The sequence below is a fragment of the Ostrinia furnacalis genome, unplaced genomic scaffold, assembly GCF_004193835.3.
Source record: "Ostrinia furnacalis isolate ACB-3 unplaced genomic scaffold, ASM419383v2 OfSCF3323, whole genome shotgun sequence".
Taxonomy (NCBI): Eukaryota; Metazoa; Arthropoda; class Insecta; order Lepidoptera; family Crambidae; genus Ostrinia; species Ostrinia furnacalis.
This window is the reverse complement of record NW_021133562.1, coordinates 249293-272970: the sequence shown is the minus strand read 5'-3', so window position 1 is coordinate 272970 and position 23678 is coordinate 249293. Positions and strand designations below refer to the sequence as shown.

At 39.6% G+C, this 23678-nt stretch overlaps 3 protein-coding genes across 3 annotated transcripts; 2 read left to right on the top strand and 1 right to left on the bottom strand.

Annotated features, from left to right (window-relative positions):
* The first annotated feature begins 1613 nt into the window (after nucleotides 1-1613).
* On the top strand, nucleotides 1614-11097 carry LOC114357685 (calphotin-like). Its single transcript, XM_028311422.1, has 3 exons — nucleotides 1614-1847; nucleotides 6772-7439; nucleotides 10287-11097. The coding sequence occupies exons 1-3, from the start codon at nucleotides 1660-1662 to the stop codon at nucleotides 11012-11014; spliced, it is 1584 nt and encodes a 527-aa protein (XP_028167223.1). The 5' UTR covers nucleotides 1614-1659; the 3' UTR covers nucleotides 11015-11097.
* A 775-nt stretch (nucleotides 11098-11872) lies between these two features.
* On the bottom strand, nucleotides 11873-16007 carry LOC114357684 (uncharacterized). The gene is made up of 2 exons (XM_028311421.1): nucleotides 15295-16007; nucleotides 11873-12491 (listed from the first exon to the last, which is right to left on the bottom strand). Exons 1-2 carry the CDS (start codon nucleotides 15966-15968, stop codon nucleotides 11873-11875), a joined length of 1293 nt encoding a protein of 430 aa, XP_028167222.1. The 5' UTR covers nucleotides 15969-16007.
* A 4801-nt stretch (nucleotides 16008-20808) lies between these two features.
* On the top strand, nucleotides 20809-21364 carry LOC114357718 (uncharacterized). Its single transcript, XM_028311467.1, has one exon. The coding sequence runs from the start codon at nucleotides 20856-20858 to the stop codon at nucleotides 21303-21305; it is 450 nt and encodes a 149-aa protein (XP_028167268.1). The 5' UTR covers nucleotides 20809-20855; the 3' UTR covers nucleotides 21306-21364.
* The last annotated feature ends 2314 nt before the right edge of the window (nucleotides 21365-23678 follow it).

The following is a 23678-nucleotide window of genomic DNA, read 5'->3' as shown; positions in this document are numbered from 1 at the left end:
TTTGGACCGTTCCCGACTTAGGGCCTAGTTGGACTCATTAATCATTATTATAATATAACTCCGGGCACACATCTATTCTCGGCAAGTGTACCTAAGAAGGGTCAATGACTCGGAGGCTTAACTGCCCCAGTAATTATTACTTAGGCACGAAATAAAAAGCCTGTAATAGATTTATTTTCAAAGGTAGGTTTTAGGAAAATTTCAAATACTTCTGTTAAACTAGCTAATCGTGCACTATTTTAAATGTCATTTATAAAAAAGAACATGCGTAGAACCCGTGTGTGTGTAAGGATCTGTAGTGAAACTGTAGAGTGATATTGCAACATGCACCTTACGATAACAGATTNAGAAATCTGAGAAAAGTCAACCCAAAAAAAAGATAAAAAAAAAATTAAGCCACTAGGTCATGAAATTTGAAAAAATCACAAAATTAACGATAACTTCTAAACTACGAAAAATCGTTGAACATACATGGGGGTGAAATCGATAGGTCTAGTCCTCACCTATCACCTGCCTTCGGCTTGACACCTTACAAGAAACACCCTGTATAATGAAATAATAAAAAAAAGGGTCAAAGGTCTATACATTGACAGTTTCTGATTTCTTGATTCAGTGATTATTTTTAAAGGAATATTGCGCCAAAGAATAATGTTCGTCACTTAAAACCGTGTTGTTGCTTAATTTTGTGTCTGATTATGGCTGAATTTTGGCTCAAGAAGTAATAATCGTGCTTCATGTGTTCGTGATGTATATTTTTATTTCCCTAATCTGAGATAAGCTAGGTATTTTAGGCTGAGTTGCACCATCTAAGTTTAACAGTACCTAATTATATCACCATAACCGGTGTTTTACAGAGTTTGACAGATTTGTTATAGTTAAAGTAAGATGGTGCAACCCAGCCTTATTTAATTCGTCGTATGTACTGTTTTTCATGTGCATAGAAGTTTTAAATAAATTATCATCTCCATTTTTGTTTTAAGGTAAAAAGTAGGCTAACCTTTAGGTACCGATTTTTTATTCAATATTTTTATTGATTTGATGCAAGAGATAAGTACCATAAAATAACAGTCAGAGAACAAAGTATTTAATTTTAGGACTTGTTGCAGCTCCAATGACAAGTGCACACAACATCAAATCGAGTTAACAATAAATATGTTAAAAACTTTCTAATTCTATAGTTATTCCCCATAATAGTCACTTGCTTGGTAACCAATTTCGAGGCTAGGTACATAATAATATTTTGAAATATTTTATATGTATCCTATAGTTGAAAGTTATCTATCTCAATCTACGCATCAAATCTATTTTATCTTCGTAACAAAACTCATCAATATTGGTTGAATATTTTAGGCAAAAAACATAAAGATCAGTAGAACTTAACGAGAAACTTTCGCATTCATGATGTTAATTTAGTTTTTTTTCACTATCAAGACCCTACGTCAGACCGATGTGTGTGTAAGGATAACTTTATAGTGAAATTTCAGAGTGATATTGCAACATGCACTTTATGTTAACAGATTTACAGCGCGATGACTAAGGAAACCCGTTGAACTTGACTTTTCTCAGACTGGATCGCGAGTGGTATAAATACATACGTTAACTTGAAGAAAGCACAGTCTCATTCGCTCGTTGTTTGCATCTGAACTAACACAGACCACGATGAACTCGCTGGTGGTGTTGCTTTCCGTGGTGGCGTTGGCCGCAGCCTCGCCGAGTGGCCTTCTGTTGGCTCCATCAGCCATCGTTGCTCCTGCAGCTGTATCGCACCAGTCACGCATTGACATCCAATCATCTCCAGCTGTAGTGAGCACCTACGCGTCGGCACCCATCGCCACCGCTGCCATCGCGACTCCGGCGTTCTACGCGGCTCCTGCCGCTATCGCCGCTCCCGCCCTGGTTGGTGCCCACCTCATCCACAAGCGGTCGGCTCCTCTCATCGCGGCCCCAGCTTTGACCAGCTACGTGGCATCTCCCGCGATCACGACCTACGCGTCTGCTCCGATCGCCACCGCCGCCATTGCTGCTCCTGGATTGGCTTTGGCCGCACCCACTGTCATCAAGTCCGCCATCGCCGCCCCAGTTGCCTACGCCGCGCCCGCAGCCATCGCCGCTCCTGCCGCTGTGTCGCACCAGTCCCGCATTGACATCAAATCCTCCCCAGCTGTAGTGAGCACTTACGCGTCTGCTCCCATAGCCGCTGCTGCCATCGCCACCCCAGTAGCCTACGCCGCGCCCGCAGCCATCGCCGCTCCTGCCGCTGTGTCGCACCAGTCCCGCATTGACATCAAGTCCTCCCCAGCTGTAGTGAGCACTTACGCGTCTGCTCCCATCGCCACTGCCGCCATCGCTACTCCAGCTGTCTACGCCGCTCCTGCTGCGATCGCCGCTCCTGCTGCGATCGCCGCTCCTGCTGTCCCCCTCGACACACCTGAGGTCATCGCTGCCCGTGCTGCTCACTTCCAGGCTAAAGCTTTGGCTGGTGCCCACCTCATCCATAAGCGGTCCGCTCCTTTCATCGCTGCTCCAGCTTTGACCACCTACGTGTCGTCTCCCGCGATCACCACCTACTCGGCTGCCCCCGTGGTGCACTCGGCTCCCCTCGTCCAAACCTACTCTTCCCCTATCCTGAAGGCTTACAGCGTGCACCCATGGTGAGCGCCACCACGGAAGCGAGGAGTACAACTCCTCGGTTCAGAACTGACAAATGACTGAGAAACAGGCTTGTAAATATTAAATAAATAAAAAATGTTTAAAAATACCTTTCTTACTTTATCATTCCTATGAACATACCTACAAATAAAATACTCGAACTTATGAGTTACAAGGATATTGATAGTACCTAACTGTACAAAGAAGTTAAGAGTTAAATATTATTGGTTTTGGAATAACATCAAATAGATTCTAAATGTAATTTATGAAAAGTAGAAACTATGAATCTTTTCATACCAAACCCGGCGGCTTTATTTCAAAAGAATCCTTTTTACTTAGTTAACTTTCAATAACTTGTCAAAAGTCGATGACTCATGTCGCCACGCCGCGTCGCCGCGTCGGCGGGTTCGATGTGTATGACATTACACCTAAGAATTTTCATATTAAGAAAAAGATTTATGCCAAAAAGTAATTTTCTTCAGTAAATTGGTAAACACATGAAGTATGACTAAAATAATACCTCAAACAAGTTGATTTTTTCATTGGCTGAATTAAATCTGCTACGGTGACGTATTTCGTTCAGTAGCAGATTTACTGCTACTGAACGAAATACGTCACCGACACTATGAGAGATTATACTGATTGAAAGGCTAAATGAAAAAAAAAATCAAATTACATTATTTTATTCGTGTTAAGAAGACAAGGGGAAAAGAAAAAAGTCACAATCGTAAAAGAATAAAAAATTAAGAAGAAGTTTCTCGCCGGCCAAACGAGCGGCCAAGGAGTTTGGTCGTATCTTTGCAACCTCTACAATTTTATTAGGCCATACACCTACCTTGTACCAGGGATGTACCTAGGTGTGATTACTATTCCTCCAGGAATCATAATACTATCCATATTTTGTGTAAGTATAGCTTTTTGATGTTAAATTCACCTATACGATATAGGTAGAGTAGGTATTTTGAATAGATAATGACTGATCACATTTAATCTCTATAATATTATAAAATGCAAAAGAAAAAAGCTCTCCGTTTTATTTGTACTAGAGCTCTTTTTAATGAAACTAATAAAAGGCATAATAACGGCAGCACATCAAGCTAAAGTCTGTCACATCTTATGAAGTAATAAAGCGCTACTTTAGGTAGGTAAACCACAAAAATATGTGCACTGAAAAAAATTGTTTCGTTACTATTTTCGAACTGGAAGTTACTAGGTAGTAACTACTAATTTTGGTTATGAGTAATAAAATGTTGTGTAAATTAAACAAACTATTTTGTAGTGAGCTAAACCTGTAAGCCTAAGATGCGCGCCGCGATAAACGGTTATCACGCCATTTTATCGATTTTGCCCATACATTTTTACGTCGATAAAAGTTATCACGGCGCGCATCGTAGGCCTACTGGTTTGATTACAGGTTAACACTCAGTTCGCAAGTAACTTTTTTTGTGTAGGCAGTAACTAAACATTTTTTCAGTGCAGTCTGATTTCAACAGTACATATCATGCGAAAAGAGTTAAAAACGGAATACTGAAATGCATAGAGGTAATTTATTTTCTGCAAAATAAGATTTTAAAAAGTGTTTCTACACGCTCCACAGATATATTACTTACTGAATAGTTATATTGCTTAAAAATAAGTGGGCCAGTACAGTACTGAAAAACTCTGCACTTAAATCTATACAATTGAAATTATTGCTGCAACCTATTGAACGCTCGATTAATTATTATTTTTGATTAATTTTATTTATTTAGTGCCAAAACATCTCTGTTTTCATAACATAACTAGCTTTCCGCCCGCGGCTTCGCGCGCGTGGACTACATTTCTTTGCTATAAACCTCACGGAGCCCGAGACCTTTCCAACGAATGCAAAACCGTGGAAATCGGTTCGTGCGTTCTGGAGTTATAGCGTCAGGGAGGAAAACCCAGAGGCGGGGCAAGACCTAAATTTGATGTGGGCAAGACAGATTTCGCGAGGCCTTGTTCTGTGGCGACCTGAAGACGGATTTATACAATATGTAACAAAAANGCGTCTGCACCCATCGCGGCTGCAGCCATCGCTGCTCCAGCCGTCTACCCTGCTCCTGCTGCCATCGCCGCACCTGTTGCGATCGCCGCTCCTTCTGTGCCCCTCGACACACCTGAGGTCATCGCCGCCCGTGCTGCTCACTTCCAGGCTAAGGCTCTGTCTGGTGCCCACCTCATCCACAAGCGGTCAGCTCCTCTCATCGCTCCAGCTTTGACCACCTACTTGTCGTCTCCCGCGATCACCACCTACTCGGCTGCCCCCGTGGTGCACTCGGCTCCCCTCGTCCAAACCTACTCGTCCCCCATCCTGAAGGCTTACAGCGTGCACCCATGGTGAGCGCCACCACGGAAGCGAGGAGCTCAGCTCCTCGGTTCAGAACTGACAAATGACTGAGAAACAGACGTGTAAATAATAAATAAAATTTATTAAAAAATATTATTTTTCATTCATTGGATACCTTAGTTAGATTATGATTTCTAAACAAGTAATACCTACCTATAGGTAATTTATGACTCACGTAGCTGTAGGTAGTTAAAAGCTCTAAAATGCCTACAATAAGTCAATTAACATATTCCTATTGCACGTACTTATCAATATGGGCATTGTAAAAGTGTCTATCATGAAAGAAAGAGAGAAATTCTTTGCACTATATGTGGAGTCCTTAGCCACAAACTTATACCTTCCGATTGATTTCGTTGCACGAAAACTTCGTGGCACAGACGTGGCCTAAACTGAAAGAGATTTTTTGTGGAGCGATAAGCTGATGCTGCCTACATAGAAATTGCTGTAGTGGGCTGAGAGAGGGTATAATTTCTCATATGACCAAACACGTCATTTACTCGTATCTTACGATGCACTTTCCAAACAGATGTCAATGAGTGTCAACAGGAAAAGCTGATCGTACTAATGTTATAAATGCGAAAGTTTGGATGTCTGGATGTCAGGATGTCTGGATGGATGTTTATTACTCTTTCACGCAAAAACTGCTGAACGGATTTTGATGAAACCTAACAGTATTATTTTTTATAACCCAGAATAAATAGGCTATTATTTATGACGTTATGTGACAAATAAATTTCAATAAATAAATAATACATATCTAAAAAACGCCATCTATCGTAATTGGTGTTGGTGGAAAAACTACTGTGTTTGACTGGTTTGACGTTCGTAAATATTCATGCGGGGGAAGCCGTGACACGCCATCTATCAACAGATTTTACGAACTAAGGGGGTAAAACGAGGTCCACGCGTACGAAGTCGCGGGCGGCCGCTAGTGATAAAATACAGGGTGGCCCAGAAGAAAGTTCACTTTTGAAAATTCAAGGAAACGAAAACTGTACATTTTTATAGAACTTTAACTATTGCAATTTAAAGGAAATTTAATGCAATTTATTTTTAAATTTACCTTTATTAAATTACATCGCCCAGGAGGTTTCCTTGACGCTTACAACATTCGATCAACATACATCAAAATCTTGAAATGCGTTCGTTAGAATTACCTCGAAACCTATTTTCAATTTTTGGCCGAATGCTCAGCTTCAGTTGCTGCATGGTTGTTGGATTATAAAAGTATACTCTGTTCTTAATGTAACACCACAAAAAAGAATTTTCTGGAGTGAGATCAGGGCTTCCTGGTGGCCAGGAGATGTCACCCCTGCCTGAAATTATTTTTTTGAGGGAACATGTCTCTTACCATCTAAATGATCTCATTTGAAGTGTGACACGTAGCCCCATCTTGATGAAACCAAGTGCTCCGGTCATAGCCTTGCGAATCTTGCAGCTTTGAAATCAAAAAGCTTTTCAGCCTACCAGTATAGCGCTCTCAAAAATTAATCATCCTTTCAATGCAACAAACCAATTAAGCAGGGGTGAAATCTCACAGCCTCTAAGAAGCGCTAATCTCATTCCAGCAGACTTCTTTTTGTGGGGTTACCTTATGAGCAGAGTATACTCTCATAATCCAAAAACTCGCAGCATTTATTCATCCTGAATCCATTTCGAGGTAACTCTAACGAAAGTTTTCAAAAATTTTGATGCATGTTGACCTAATGTTGTATACGTCAAGGGAATCACATGTACGATAAAATTTATAAAAGGACTCCGGCGTTCTACGCGGCTCCTGCCGCTATCGCCGCTCCCGCCCTGGTTGGTGCCCACCTCATCCACAAGCGGTCGGCTCCTCTCATCGCGGCCCCAGCTTTGACCAGCTACGTGGCATCTCCCGCGATCACGACCTACGCGTCTGCTCCGATCGCCACCGCCGCCATTGCTGCTCCTGGATTGGCTTTGGCCGCACCCACTGTCATCAAGTCCGCCATCGCCGCCCCAGTTGCCTACGCCGCGCCCGCAGCCATCGCCGCTCCTGCCGCTGTGTCGCACCAGTCCCGCATTGATATCAAATCCTCCCCAGCTGTAGTGAGCACTTACGCGTCTGCACCCATCGCGGCTGCTGCCATCGCTGCTCCAGCCGTCTACCCTGCTCCTGCTGCCATCGCCGCACCTGTTGCGATCGCCGCTCCTTCTGTGCCCCTCGACACACCTGAGGTCATCGCCGCCCGTGCTGCTCACTTTCAGGCTAAGGCTCTGGCTGGTGCTCACCTCATCCACAAGCGGTCAGCTCCTCTCATCGCTGCTCCAGCTTTGACCACCTACGTGTCGTCTCCCGCGATCACCACCTACTCGGCTGCCCCCGTCGTGCACTCGGCTCCCCTTGTCCAAACCTACTCATCCCCCATCCTGAAGGCTAACAGCGTGCACCCATGGTGAGCGCCACTACGGAAGCGAGGAGCTCAGCTCCTCGGTTCAGAACTGACAAATGACTGAGAAACAGTCGTGTAAATAATAAATAAAATTTATTAAAAAAAGATTATTTTTCATTCATTACTTAGATACCTTAGATTATGATTTCTCAACAAGTACCTAATATCTATTCTATTCTATAGGTAATTCATGACGCAGACGCATACAAAAAGTCAATGAACACATTCCTGTTCGTTCGTTCGTTTCAGCCAAATGACGTCCACTGCTGGACAAAGGCCTCCTCCAAGGTTTTCCACAATGCACGGTCCTGCGCTGCCCGCATCCAGGCTCTTCCCGCGACCTTTACCAGATCGTCGGTCCACCTAGTCCACCTAATTAGAAATTCTTTGCACTGTAAGTGGAGTCCTTAGTCACAAACTTTTACAACTTTTACCTTTCGATTAATTTCGTTGCACAAACGTGACCTAAACTGGATGAGATTTTTTGCTGAGCGACTAGCTGAAGCTGCCTACATAGAAAATGCTGTAGTAGGAACGAGAGAGGGCATAATTTTTCATGTGACCAAACACGTCATTTATCTTACGATGCACTTTCCAAACAGATGTCAATGAGTGTCAACAGGAAAAGCTGATCCTACTAATATTATAAATGCGAAAGTTTGGATGTCTGTATGTCAGGATGTCTGGATGTCTGGATGGAAGTTTATTACTCTTTCACGCAATAACTACTGAACGGAGAAAATGTATTTCCTGTCAGAAACTAAGTTTAACTAGAAGATTAGTTGTAAATAGTCAAATCATCAAAAAAAGTTTAAGGTATGGTATAGCGTATTATCCCATAATACGTAATGATACTACATCGTAAACATTCTAGTTAGGTGATTCACATACCGCACCTACCTACAGTAGCAGTTGCGGATTTGAATCCTGTTGGTAGCAAATGTTAATTTACTCTCCGAGGTTATTTAAGTAAATCCATATTTAATAGGATATTATTTATAATTTTATCATAATACCTGATTTGCGTAACTATTTGAGTAGGTACATTAAGTCCTTTCATTATTTACTTTTTATATTGAACGCTTAATGTATGTACTTACATAACGTAGAAAAGTTATGGCGAAGTTTGTAAGTTACTAGATGCGATTGAGTACAAGTAATTGTTACTTGAAGATGTTAGAACAAGTTGTTTAATTAAACGGCTTTTTTTTTGTACTCAATCTCTTCAAGCTTTTTTTTGACGGCAAAAGTAGATCTATCCCTCCCAAGCCTAATTTTATTGTAATTACTTTATTATGCAATTATTACTAAAGTTTTCAGTGGGTAAAGCGAGTATAGGTAGGTACTTGTCAGATAATGTTGCTATACAAAATCATTGACTGTAGAGAATCACAAATCTCATCTTCATCTCTGAAGTGCAAGTAGCATGACAACAAGCTCACTGGACGCTTTTGTTGTGAAACTAAGGTAGTATGCAGACCATAAAACGACCTAAATTGAAGAAACTTTTGGAATACTGATTAGGAAAAGTTGAAAATAACGAGGGTAAAGTTTGTACTTATTAAGTTATTATTTTGTAAGTTTATTNAGAGTATACTCTCATAATCCAAAAACTCGCAGCATTTATTCATCCTGAATCCATTTCGAGGTAACTCTAACGAAAGTTTTCAAAAATTTTGATGCATGTTGACCTAATGTTGTATACGTCAAGGGAATCACATGTACGATAAAATTTATAAAAGAAAGTAAATTTTAAAATAAATTGCACTAAATTTCCTAAAAATGTACAGTTTACGTTTCCTTGAATTTACAAAAGTGAATTTTCTTCTGGGCCATCCTGTATTATAAATGCGAAAGTTTGGATGTCTGGATGTTTGTTACTCTTTCACGCAAAAACTACTGTACGTATTTTGAAGTTTATTTTTGAGTTAATTTTTGAGAGCGCTATACTGGTAGGCTGAAAAGCTTTTTGATATCAAAGCTGCAAGATTCGCAAGGCTATGACCGGAGCACTTTTCAAAAGTTTTTCAAGAATTTTCAAAAGAGAAACTTTCTTCTGGGCCACCCTGTATTAGTAGGATATGTATAAACTTTCACCTCCTTTTCAAGCTTTTTTTTTCTGAAAAAGTAGATCTATCTCTCCCAAGCCTAATTTTATTGTAAATTGTAATTACTTTATTATGCAATTATTACAAAAATTTTCAGTGGGTAAAGCGAGTATATACTTGTCAGATAATGTTGCTATACAAAATCATCGACTGTAGAGAATCACAGATCTCATCTTCATGTCTGAAGTGCAAGTAGCATGACAACAAGCTCACTGGACGCTGTTGTTGTGAAACTAAGTAGTATGCAGACCATAAAACGACCTAAATTGAAGAAACTTTTGGAATACTGATTAAGAAAAGTTGAAAATAACGAGGGTGAAGTTTGTACTTATTAAGTTAATATTTTGTAAGTTCTACACTTAGTACATGGCACAAAAAATACCTACGAGTATTAAAATTGCTTAAGTGCCTAATATTTTATTATTTTCATGTCTAAAAAAAGCTATCGCATACCTAATTACAAAACATTAAAGTTATTAACTGCCATAATAATAGACGCCATTATTTTTAAGACTTTCGTGAGGTTCATAGACTATTAATCGCACACCTTGGATTTCATATAAATACCGATAACAAATAATTGCGGAAGCTTCCGTGTAAAAAAATGCTTGAGCAACTCGCCGTAATAATGCTACTTTGAATATCAAGGCGTACATACTGGTAGTTTGAAGGTGACTATGTGGCATTTTTTTCGGCAGCCAATTATTCTTATTAGATAAGCGTCAGTATAAAAGGATCCCTAAGCGCTGTCCAAGCATCAGTCGATCTTCGTTCATCGATCAGACAACTCAACACAGACCACAATGTACAAGCTGGTGGTGTTGTTCTCCGTTGTTGCTTTGGCGGCGGCCAAGCCCGGTTTGGTGGCGCCTTTGGCGTACAGCGCCCCTGTGGCCTACAGCGCGGCTGTTCCCGCCACGAGCTCCGTATCCCAGTACAGCTCGAGCGTGGTCCACGGATCCCCAGTTGTGCCCGCAGTGTACAGCGCCCCCGCCGTCTACAGCGCTCCCGCCGTCTACAGCGCCCCTGCCGTCTACAGCTCCTCCGTGGTGGCCCCCGCCGTGGCCCTCGCCCAGGCCCCTCACTCGCCCGCTGTCGTCCTCGACGCCGTCAACGGTGTGCCCCTCGACACCCCTGAGGTGGTCGCCGCCCGCGCCGCCCACTACCAGGCTAAGGCTTTGGCCTCCCACCACCTCCGCAAGCGTTCCGTCGGTGCTCTGTCCTACAGCGCCGTCCCCGTAGCCCACAGCGTGGTCGCCGCCCCCGTGTCCTACTCCGCCCCTGTCGTCTCCAGTTACTCCGCTGCTCCCGTTGTGTCCGCGTACTCATCCCCTGTTGTGTCCGCGTACTCAACCCCAGTGGTGTCCCCCTACTCATCCCCCGTGGTGTCTGCCTACTCCGCCCCGGTGGTGGCCTCCCCCGTGGCCTACTCCGCCGTGGTCCCCAAAGCCCTGAGCGTGCACCCCTGGTAATCAACGAATCGATAACGAAACAAACGATGTCTGATCAGTTTTAGATACTTAAATTCACTGCCAAAATAAAAGATTTATAAATATTTACTGCCTTTCTTTTGTTTTTGAATGTACCTTCTACTAAGTCCTAATTTGTTTAACAATTGTCTGCTAGTTAGTTATCTAATTAGATTGTAAAGCTGCCTAGCTGTATAATTAATGAATTATTAAAATATATATCCCCTTATTACAAAAAGTTAGACTCTGGTTGAACTCTAGTTTAAATTAACATTTAGTATGGAAATGTTATTTTAAACCAGTGTTAGTCCCAAGTTTAACTTTCTTAATAAGGGGGATAGAGTTTGTTTTATACAAAATAATACAGTATTTTCATTGCAAACAACAAAATAAACAAACAATACCTTTCTATCCTTTTGAGGAGGCAAAAACATTTCTAAGATATTGGTATTCCAGGAAGTAATGCTACAAACACATTTCAGGAAGAATCCCAATCTTCCTACTCCGTCTGTTTTGTTCACACTTCTTAAATCAAACCATGCAACAGGGATTAATTCAATTCAACAGGGATTAATTGCATGTTAACGAGTAAATTAATTTTTAATTCTACATTCCGAAAAAAAAAACTTAAATACGAGTATCATCATGTTCAGCAACGTTTCATTGGAAATAATAATTACTATCGAGTGAATTTCTAGTAAAGCCTAAACGTACTTTGTAATTTAGCATGTAAGTAAAATATTATCATACGATTAAAACAATTTATTACATACAATTTGCATAAAGTACAGAAAGTAATTCTAAATAGTTCACAGAAAAATCTGGCACACGCCAATTATTTAATAATATGTTCTGTTTTGACTAGTAATGTCCATGGTATCCATGTCCAAATCCACCGGCATGATGGCCAAGTCCACCGTAGTGTCCAAATCCACCGGCGTAGTGGCCGAATTCACCTGCGTAGTGGCCAAGTCCCCCGGCATAGTGGCTAAGCCCCCCGGCGTAGGCTCCAAGGCCAAGCCCATGGGCGCCAAGAACTGGTTTATGCAGCAGAGGAGCAGCAACTACTGGGGCGATGACTTGCTTGACCACAGGTGTGGTGTGGACATCCAGGCGAGAGTGGTGAGATACTGCGACCGGAGCTGCGTGAGCCACCGGGGCCACATATGCCAGTGGCGCAACATGGCCTACATGTCCCAAATGACCGTGAGCGAGGGGCTCAACGATGTGTGGCGACCGCTTCAGAATGTGATGCCCTAGTGGTTTCGCCAAGAAGCCGTGACCCCAGAGGCCGTGCCCGTAACCGTGTGCATACGGTGCCACTAGCGGAACGTGGATCGAATGGGCAACAGGCGCGACCAGCGGTAATATTGCGTGACTCTGGCACAGGGCGGCGCAGCACAGAAACAGCACGAATCTGAACATTTTGCTGGTGACACAGTTGACTGATGCCTGACACCTCGGGAGACACCTTCTTATACTATGTATGAATCAGAGTGACAGGATTTAGTTCTATTATTGAATTCGTTACGCTATTGAACACGCTTGGTGACAAAAAGTAAATTTAGTTTTTGTCGTCCATAAAAATATCTTATTTATTCAAATAGGCTTAAATAAGTTCGATCGAATTTATGTAGGTATGTGAATTCATAAATGTTTACTAATTTATTTATTGGAAAATGGTGAGTAATAATAATTTCAACAACTTTCTCTTTGTTTCGAAATGAGTCGATAAGATCTACCAAAATACATCATTGTCAAAATACTGATAAGTGATAATCAAGTAGGTAGTACCTATACGAATTTACAAAGAAATGCTAAGAGTTACTGAGAACTAGCTTTTGCCCGCGGCTTTACCCGCGTGAAATTTAGTTTGTCACAGATCGTCATAAATTTTAGCCTATAATGTTATTCTGGGTTATAAATAATAATACTGTACAGTTTAATCAAAATCCGTTCAGTAGTTTTTGCGTGAACAAACATCCAGACATCCAAATTTTCGCATTTATAATATTAGTAGGATCCGCCGTTAGACATGCAACTAGCATAATGGGTTGGATGGGTACATCTCGTTGGGCACTGTCAGGAAAATAACCAAAGTCCAAACACAGTAATTTCGGCAAGTCCGCCCTGAAAGTCTAACTGGTTCTGCTTATCATCTAAGATCGTTGTTATATTATACTTTTTAACGACTAGACAATTAGCTTGTTTGAAACCATGCCAATATTTTATATCTAAGCAATAAATAGATTCATTAAACTAACTTCAATCAAAAGTAGTCTGGGAAAATTATATTAGGAGGTAATAAATGTCTGGCAAACCAGTTATGTAGTTATTTGGATTGGTAACAAAAAATATATTGATTTTTTAAAAGGACTTGTTATCTTTCCGATTGTAATAAATTAAAAATCAAGCCGACAACTTTCAATAGTAAAAAACTTTATTATATTAATTGATATTTTTTATTTGTTGTTTACCCGCTAAAAACAGGCAGTGCTTAACCAGGAAATGAAGATTTATTGACCAAGTAAAATAATGAATGAAATACAATTGTCTACCACTCTAATGAAGTTCTAATATAACTTTTTTTGTATCAAACAATAACTAAAGAAAAGATGATGCCTCAAGTATCTTGCATAATAAGATAAATAACGATATCACATACTCTCAAAAACAAGCCGGCAGTGCGCATCAATCATTAATATTGATGAGTGACGTATTCATAATGCAATCTCAATCCGGCCAGTGCCCCGGCGATTACGCAACCCGGCCGAGAACTTGAACCGCGCGTCTGCAGTGCGACCGCATCCACTACCGTTACTCGGCTATAAAACTACACCGTCTGCCGACCCCGCTGCATTATCCAGCAAAATGCTTAGAACACTTTTTGTCGTCAGTGTCATCTCCAAAGTGCACAGTCATGTCGCACCGCTCATATACGCAGCACCCAGTGCAGTTTCACATCAATCCAGAATCGACATCAAGCACTCCCCAGCAGTTGTATCAACCCCGCTGATATACAGCCCAGTGTTCTCAAGCCAGCCCAAAGGAGTTGCAAGCGAAACCTTATTTACACCGGTACTTGCATCGGATACAGTGTTCACACCTATAGCGTTCAGCTTTTACCACAACCTGCCTCTAGCGAGAGCTTTACAACACCCAATATCAATTGACATAGTGGACGACACCTACAAGAAACAAGAGGAGGAAAACGTCGACAATTTACCCCAAGGTGATCCAGAAATAAACACAGAGGAAGCTATGGTGATAGAAAAAGTAAGTGATAACATAATTTCGGACAATAATGACTCTCAAAATGTTGAAGTGTATAGTGAAAGTGTGACAACCGAGCCTCAAGATAAAATTATCGTCATCGAAAACGAATCATAATAAATTGTATTAGTTGCTAGTTAAATATGAGTAGGTACCTATATTTATTGAAAACATGATATTGTGTGTGTGTTAAAAATTAAAGACAAATAAGTATGTTTATAAAACATTCAGCCTGCCCATCAGATTCTCATAGTTTGTAAGTTATATTAGAGAACATTTTACAAATAATAAAGTTTATATTTTTAATACTGTTTTGTTTTTGATTCGTTCCCGACATCAATAGTTTAATGATGACGTAATAAAATTGGATTCATTTCATCCTAGTGGGTAAGTAGGTTATGTGTTGGCTCCTGTAACCTGATTCGACGTGAAACATTTATTCCTTCGAATCCATCGCTACAGGCCGTAATCACGTCAACATCGCTCTTCCAAATGTCTGTCAATGGAAATGAAGGGTAGGTTACGTAGCGGTGTTAGATCTGGTATCTAACTTATATTGCATATTGTATTTAGGATTTAAGTAGTACCTGATTATTTAAGAGTCGACAGATGTTTATTTATTTAAAACTGCAGATTGGACAGAGTACATGCCTTGTAGTATTCTCTCCCAGTCAACTTTTAAGTCAATCAGAAAATTTGAGTAGCTAGTTCAAAAATGTTTATGTTGCAGATAAATGAACATGGTAATGTAAAACTAAAATGTGGATATATAAAATTAATATAAGAATTGATTAGCTTTAGGTAGGTAAGTAGGATTCATGAGAGTAATGCTTCGGTAAAAGTAATGTAAGTAAATAATGCAATTATATCTTCAAAATCTGTTTATTGACATTGTTTTTTAAGATCAAACTTAGGTGTATGTACAATAGACACTATGTGAGCATGTGACAAATTTTGAATTCACTGTAAAATGCGTGTTCAGACGTCAAACACCTCCAAATCAAACGCTTCAGTACACGTGGGTGTAAGCAATGGGGCTTGAGTAGGCAATCGGGGAAGTGTAGGTGGTGGAGATCAGAGGGCTGGTGCGGACGTCAACCCTGGACTGGGTCGAGTAGGAGGAAGGGGCGACGAAGGCATTGAGCAGAGGCGCCGAACGCTTCTTGATGAAGTGAGAGTAGGTGATGGGCTGAGAGATCAGAGGAGCGGAGTGCACTAAGGGTGTGGCAGCGTAGGTCGACGTCAGAAGAGGCGTGGCAGCAGCGTATGTGGTCGGCGCGATGTAGGTAGTTGGTACGAAGGGAGCAGACCTCTTCTTAATGAAGTGCGTGGCGTAGCTCAGTTGAGCTGCTGGTACAATTGGCGCGCTGTGGAGCAGGGCAGGAGCGCTGTAGGTAGTCGCCAGGGGTGCGGCGGCGAGGTGCGTGTTAGCGAGGTAGGTCGTCGGGGCGACATAGGCGAGAGGCGCTGACCGTTTCTTGATGAAGTGGGAGTAGGCGACCGGAGCCGAGTAGACTAGGGGGGGCGAGGGGTGCACGACACTGCTGGCCTGCTGCGAGATGCTGGTGACGCCTGGCGTGTACACCGAGGAGTAAGCTAGAGGCACACCGAACGCTTTCGCGATCAACCCGGGCTCGGCCGCGGCCGCTGCGAAGATAGCACTCAACACCACCAGCTTGAACATTGTGGTCTGTGTTGTTCGATGAACGACTGATGCCTGACAATGCAAAGTATCGTATTTATATAAAGTAATCACTAAAGCTAAGGGCGATCTCGTTTCAAGAACCGGTGCAATGCGCTCGTCCAGGAAGCTGGTATTTACAAACACCGAGGCCGACCAGAAGCTTGAACTAGTCAGTTCATCACCATCGTGACTTTTTCACAGGATTACTAAGAAAAAGAAAACAAACGCCCCTTTATAGGGCAATGCACACTCATTGGTAAGCAAAAGCCGACTTTGTGTATATTAGTATCAACGTTGATTTTAAACTGAGGCACGAGCGCTCGCTCTCAACTCGTCAAACTTTTTTCTTTTACTTACTTTAACCTACGAGATATCTTATATGCAAAACTTTAAACTATATTTACTTTCCTTATTTAAAATGTTACCGAAAGTTATTCTATCATGTGTTGTATGATAATGAGACAGCGTTGTTGTCAGGCAAAACGGTTGTTACCCAAAACGTTACCCAGATTCTGGTCGTCCCAATTGTGTCAATGACGTACATCAGATCGCACCTGAATAATGTATTTAAATCTCATTACCATTTACAAAATGTTTAATTTTGTTGCTAACCGACAACATAATAATACTTATTTGTTGTCCTAAAATTGGGAAAATTTTGCGAGTGTACAAAAGAAAAGCTTAGGAAAATTTACGAACCCACAAGGATCATTGCTGTACAAGGACAAATATCAGTTGCCAACACAACTTAGTTTGTTACCTTTATTTTTTACTGGACTGCTTTATGAAAATTATCAAAAGAAAAACATTTGATTGTTACTTAATTAATACAGTAAAATCATTGTGAAATTTCAAATTACCTACAATATTTAGAAGACTTCAATTGAAATAGGTGTGAATGAACCATAATTTAGTATTATGTGGTTAGTTATTAATGTGCTTGTTTTAAATTTACTGGGGATATTTTTCGTTTTCTATTTAATTACATATTTCTGTTAATATGTACTTCTCCCATTAAATACTTACCTCAGAAAATATTCAATTGCATACTTATCATTTATTTTTACCTTTAAGCACATACTTTTCATCCAATCGACCTGTCTTCAAGTCTTCAAGACAGTATGTTTAAAACTCCTTCATGGCTATTTTATTATTCCATGTCTGCAATTATGGTTTAAGAACATAAACGAATCATTAACTTCTATAAAGAGGCTCAATAATGGGACAAGACGTGTAAAGATATTAATTTGGCCATATCTTGAAACCATTTTAACAGATTCTCTTAACAACTCATAAATAAATGTGAATGGGCCAATAAATTTCATTGGTTCTTACTGTTTACTTTTATTGAACTGGCCATTCGTATTTTCAATTAATGGGTTCCGTATTTAAAATTGCTCGTGGGTCGCTTTATCGCGTACCGGATTAAAAGCCAGTTTAGGTAAATAAAGAGTTTATTTTTTGAGTAAAGGTTCAAATTAATCGAGAGTGTGGGTATGTTTAGTATGTTGATTTAACAGCTACAGTCACAACCTCAGCTTAGTAAGGAGATAGAGCTTTTCCTCGAATTTCATTCATTTATCTTTACAATCAAGAACAGAATATCAGCCTGTGGATTATTCCAAATATTGTTTAACTGATTGCATTCTTGAATCTACTTGTGACCGAGCTTTAAAGGAATTTTCAGCGTCGTGTTGTAAATTGGGCTTAAAATACAATGGAAAGTTGAATGACACCGATATAATTTAAATGGTAATCTTAAACTGGTATGCCATGGCAACTCTCTTTTAAATTCGCACTATTATTTACGCACGGCTAGCCGTATGACATCAGATCAATTAGTGAATGCCATCGAATCAAGATGCAAAGAACAGTGGGTGCCCTTCGATACGTCACGCTGCGCGCGGGCAGATAACAAGCTGTGAAACTAAAGCATTGATTAATAGTCTTAAGCCTCTGCCAAATAGCTGGAATCTAATATGAAGTGACAGTACTTTTGGTATAATATTAATATTAGATGAATGAATTTAACCATACTTTAGCATTACGTATCTTCCATCTATAGAAGAATTTTTTTTTATGCATGACAAGGAAGGTATTTGACCACAATCGCACCTGATGTTAAGTGGGATGCAGTCTAGGATGGTACATACCTGCCCTGTAAGTGCCTATTCACTCTCGCCTTGAAAAAATACTGGTATTCAAGGTTTTCTATGTCCAAAAATACTTTTTCCCGGGTATTGGGATTAATTTCTATACACATTTGTGCTGCTCATACATCTCAGAATGAAACCCTACTGGTTTAATTCCTAACTAATGATTCGATAAACATCGTCTTGAGATAGAACAAATCGACATACTCGTATAAATCCATCCCTCACACATAAGTATATCCTATAGAAAAAAGAAACATTCAATTTTCCCGAAAAAAAGCTGGATTAGTCCAGCTTTTTTCTCGACCTTTGTGCTTAGCAACACAATACTCCTTAATTGTTATTTTTATGTATACTTTACATTGCAGATTATGATTGTAACTAGCATCCTACAATGGATTTATCTTATTTGGGAGCGACCTTTAAGTACCACAAAAACCTTTCCTTTTCCCAAGCCTCGTCCTTCGAAAGACATTCAACCTTCATCATATCCAGGTTAAGTGGAAAACTAGAAACAACAAATTGGCGTCATCAAAAAGTATTAAGTAACTTATTGAGTGTCGATATTGCATTCTATCTACAATCCTTGTTTCAACTTATACCAATAGCTAATCAAGTATGCGATAGTACTTGATGTCATTTACATTTCACACCTATCACTTAATAGCAAGGATTAATGTTTGTTACTTATGTTTTAATTAAAGCTATGTTTTTCTTAATAGATAATGCGAATAAGTACTTTTAGGTGAGTTATTGTAAAAGCTTTAAAAAAGCTTTAAGCCGTACAGGACAACGACACATCAGTACTTAATAAGTGCGATTTTGCTGTTGAATTAAGTCCAATATGCTGTCGACTGTACTTTTTAGAAACAATAAAAGAACTTCTATTTTCCATCTTGAAAACTGTTTATTCTTGTATATTATCATCCCAAATGTAGCAGTAGTTTATGAAAATCGGGGACTATGAGTTTGCAATTACACTTATCCGGTCGCAATCGGCCAGTAGCCCAGTCATTAGCAGCTTTAATTATAATTATACCAGATCGATTATTGGAAATTATATACAGAGAAATAATAAGCATGATTTAACTACAAAATGGCAGGCAACATTTTATTAGTTGATCCTTATCGGTTTGACTTATACTAAGTGTAGTTAATTTATGTATCAAGTTAAAATCAAAATTAAATTAACCAAAACTTGAAAAAATGCAATTGGTTATAGACAGAGGCTGTCGTCAGTACTTACCAGTACTTTGTACCTAGTAATTGCCCGGTAAGTGGTGGATTCAGTTCCCACCTAAGGCAGTGTATTTTTTTAATCACAAGACTAACTAAATAACTTATTTTCGTTCCTAACTGTATCTTCGAATACAATGTGGGAAGAATGTCAACTTGCAACTTTGTCGCAGAAAACATTAATGCATCAATGACAATTGACAATCTTACCTTCAATTTAATCTATTGTATTAATTAATAGATATACAAACATAAACAGTGACAGATACAATATAGGTACAGCTATTATGATTTTAATAAGTGCAAGTCATCGTCGCGTGCCAAATGTAACACAGTTCGATACCAAATATAGTTATTAATGGGTTTTTTTTTTTTTAATGGCAACCAAACTTCTCTGGGAGGTTTATTTCTGCCAATGTCGAGTGAAAAATAATTGACAAAGTTATCAATAGAACGTGGGTGTTTATCCATGTCCATTTGTAACGTCACGTAGAAATACTCGTAGAATATAAGAATTAGTAGTATACATATAGGTTAGAACTTGATGAAGATCATAGGTAGGCTTTGATAGTGAAATAATATAAAGACTACTGTGACGGACCCAGAATCTGAAGCTAGTCAATTTTACACCTATGATTAATTTTGTCAGATGATTTACAGATTGGCTCGTAGTACAATACGAGTAAATGACCTCTTAAAAGCCTGAGCTTTCCAACGAAGTAGATAACAACAATTAGATCATGTCTTTGTCCTTTTTTAATGTCAAGTAGGTCCTTACGACAAAGTGAATGGATTATGTAGGCACTCATACTTATGATAAGCTGCTTACCTGGAAGTTTAGCTGATGTAATCGTTGCATAATGCTAGTAAGAATAAACCAACCTTCAGTTAAATTATTTCAAATTCTTCAGAGATTTATAATTTTTCCAAGAAATGTATATTTGTTTCAATAGAAATCTGCATCTGCACCTACTATCTGTTCAACATAAAAATTAACACCCCTTTTTTGGCTCGGGATTTAAAAAAATAAATTGTATATTTGATCCTAGAGGCTTGTTTGTGTAAAATAATACTTAAAACCAATATAAAGTAGGTACTTAGTTGTTAACTAATTTGAAGTTTGATAATTTTCAGTGCTCTTATTATCGCTTTAAATATCTCAGTCTATAAACAGAGAGAGCATCGAGATGTCACTTGGTGGCATATCGCGATTCGCAACGAACCATGAAATTGCAGGCTGGCGCTGACACCTCGCACATATCGTATGTTACACTCTAAAATAGGAACGCACTTAATTAAAACTTCACGCACAAAGAAAAAGAACGGTCGAGTAAATAAACGATCGTTAACATCTCGGGCAAAAGTAGTCCTTTCAGGGCCAGCGATTTCTTCCGGCGACGCCCAATGCAACTAAATGATGCTAGTATATAAACCGATTGCAACATCGCAATAGCATCAGTTCTTCTGAGTACAGAAAGCAACACAGACCACTTACAAAATGATGAAGCTGGTGGTGTTGTCCTGCCTGTTGGCCGCCGCGTCTGCCGGCGTTATCTCTGCTTACTCTCCCTACGCTGCCTACGGCGCTATCGCCTACAGTGCGCCCATCATCGCGCCCAGCAACTACCGGGGACCCCTCTCCCTGGCCCCCGGTCAGCCCGCCAACATCCTGGCCGCTGACGGCAGGCCCCTGGACACCTTGGACGTCAACCTGGACCGCGCTGCTCATCTCACTGCCAAGGCCTTGGACGGTGGAGTCCACCTTCTGAAGAAGCGCTCCGCTCCTCTGATCGCCGCCGTCGCTCCCGTGGCCCGCGTCGCTCACAGCTCCCTGGTCGCTCCCGGAGCCATCGCCTACTCTGCCCCCATCGCCACCGCCTACGGCGCCCCCATCGCCACCGCCTACGGCGCTCCCCTCGCCTACGGTGCCCCCCTCATCCACTACTAAGCTGTACTAAAGAGACCTGATGTAAATATGAAATGCAATTAAACTAAAGTTTACAAAAATGTTGTCTTCTTCATTTACCTAAACTATGCAGTGTAGCCATACTATACTTAAACTACGCAAGCTAAAGTACTTTAGAATTAGATTCACACCAGGAACTAATTGAGCTAAGCTTTGCGAACTTACCATATGACAACACCAGTTGTCCTACGCAAACTGTGGCATCCAGGCTACTTTGAACCTTATGTTTATCAAATAACGCAGTTTTGTGTTAACAATTCAACTTAAATTAGCTTTTTAAATGGCCTTTAGTTTCACCTGCAGGTGTTATAACTGATTTTTTTTAACAAAATAATATTAGCAATAATTAGTAATAATCCCGCTAACCCCTCGTGGTAAGCTAAATATGCTTTGTGTTACGAGTGATATTGCTCTAGGTCCTAAATAGTGTACCTAGACGAAGTTTAATTACCTACTCAATTCTTAACTATACTAAATTGGGACATATCTAACTAAAATATTCAAACTCTCAAAGGAAACTACTTCCAGGTTTATTTCTAACGCGACAATTAGATATTCAGTGAACGCATTTAATGAATCTAATATAAGCTACAACTCTATTATCTCAGAAGGATTTCAACTTTCGATACAATTTAATTAATTTTTCATTGAGAAAACAGCTTCGATTTCCATTCTACATCAATTATTTATTTTATTAATTGTGAATTATTAGAACAAGACTGATATTCATTGTATTAAAAACAACCTACTCGTAGTAGAGTTCGAACCTTGGCTCTACATGATAAGTTTTTCACAGTACGGGTCATACGATTCGTAGTAGCAACACTTTACATGAAAATGTGTTTCACTTCTTTTTGTAGAAAACTCATACCAATTTAGACCTCTAGAATCGCAGAAATCTCATACTTTCCATTTCCTATTTCAAGGAGTTGGTAGGGAGTAAAAAAGCTCCAAGTTCAAAAATTTTTTGCTGTTTTTGTACTAATACTAGCTTAATTCAGCTTTCTAGGACTTCAAGAAGTACCCTATGAATTTTGATGGTCAAAAGTGTGTCAGGGACGAAATTGAGGGTTTCTAGATATTTGTAAGAAAGGAAGAACGGAACGGAATTGGGACCCTTTTTATGTTTTAAGATAAAAACTCTCTCATCTCTATACAGGGTGTTAGGTAAATGGGTATATGAGCCGACACTAGCCCATGTTAACTTACGCATATAAATGGTATGGTGAAGTCAGAAATTTGATATCATCATTTTAATTTATTAAATGTTCATACAAAATAATATTTATAAAATCAGATTTGTATGAAAATGAAAATAATTAAAATGATGATATCAATTTTCTGACTTCATCATACCATTTTTATGCATATGTTAACATGGACTAGTGTCGGCTCATATACCCATTTACCTAACACCCTGTATACTATATGAGAGTATATGAGTGTATGAGAATTCCACAATAGATAACTGCCGGGTATCCCACTTGCTTTCTTTGTCAGTCAAACTGATGATGATGACATTTACAGCCCAACTTAGTACGCAAGATATTGACGAGTCTGGGAATGACAGTCCTTTGTTGACGATTATTTTATCATACAGGCTGCATGTACTTCTGTCACCCGCTTGCCCTTCCCCTTGTACCCCTCATCTATCGTGCATAGTTTCGATAACATTCGAGTTGTTACAATCGTAACAACTACCCTAAATCTTAAGAAAGTTTTTTTTTAATAGCTAAATCAGCTCTGAACACTTGTTTGGACTGAGCTGAAGAATTTCTTTTAACTTGCACTTTTTTTCATAAAATCCTTTAATATGGATTTCGGTGACAGCATGACGTCAGGTTGGTTTTAATACTTGGGTACATTTTTTTTATTTATTCGAATAATTCACCATAATAATAATGACCATTTGACCATTGAAAAATAAATTGATGTTGTATGAAAATCAAAACAATAAAAAAAATATGAAATTGTATTGAAAGTTCAAATTCCTCTAAGATTATAGAGTTGTAGAAAAGAATAAGAATATTTTTTAAGAATAAGAATATTTGTAACTGTAGTTTTGTTCTAGGTTTAACTACGGAGAACCTATAGTAATATCAGTTAACAGGTAGGTGACACCATGGACTATTGAAGCTTATTTATAACGCAGATTAAATTATAAAACTTGTTGCCTAGCACAACGGTGTTGTCAGTTTAGCTATAGATAGAGAGTGGATAGTTCGCAAAGCTCAATTGTTCCTGATGTGAATCTAATTCTAAAGTACGAGTACGATGAACTAAGCTAATTCGACTTTAGTTTGCATATTACATTATGAATTCATTGCATAGTTTAGGTAAATGAAGAAGACAACA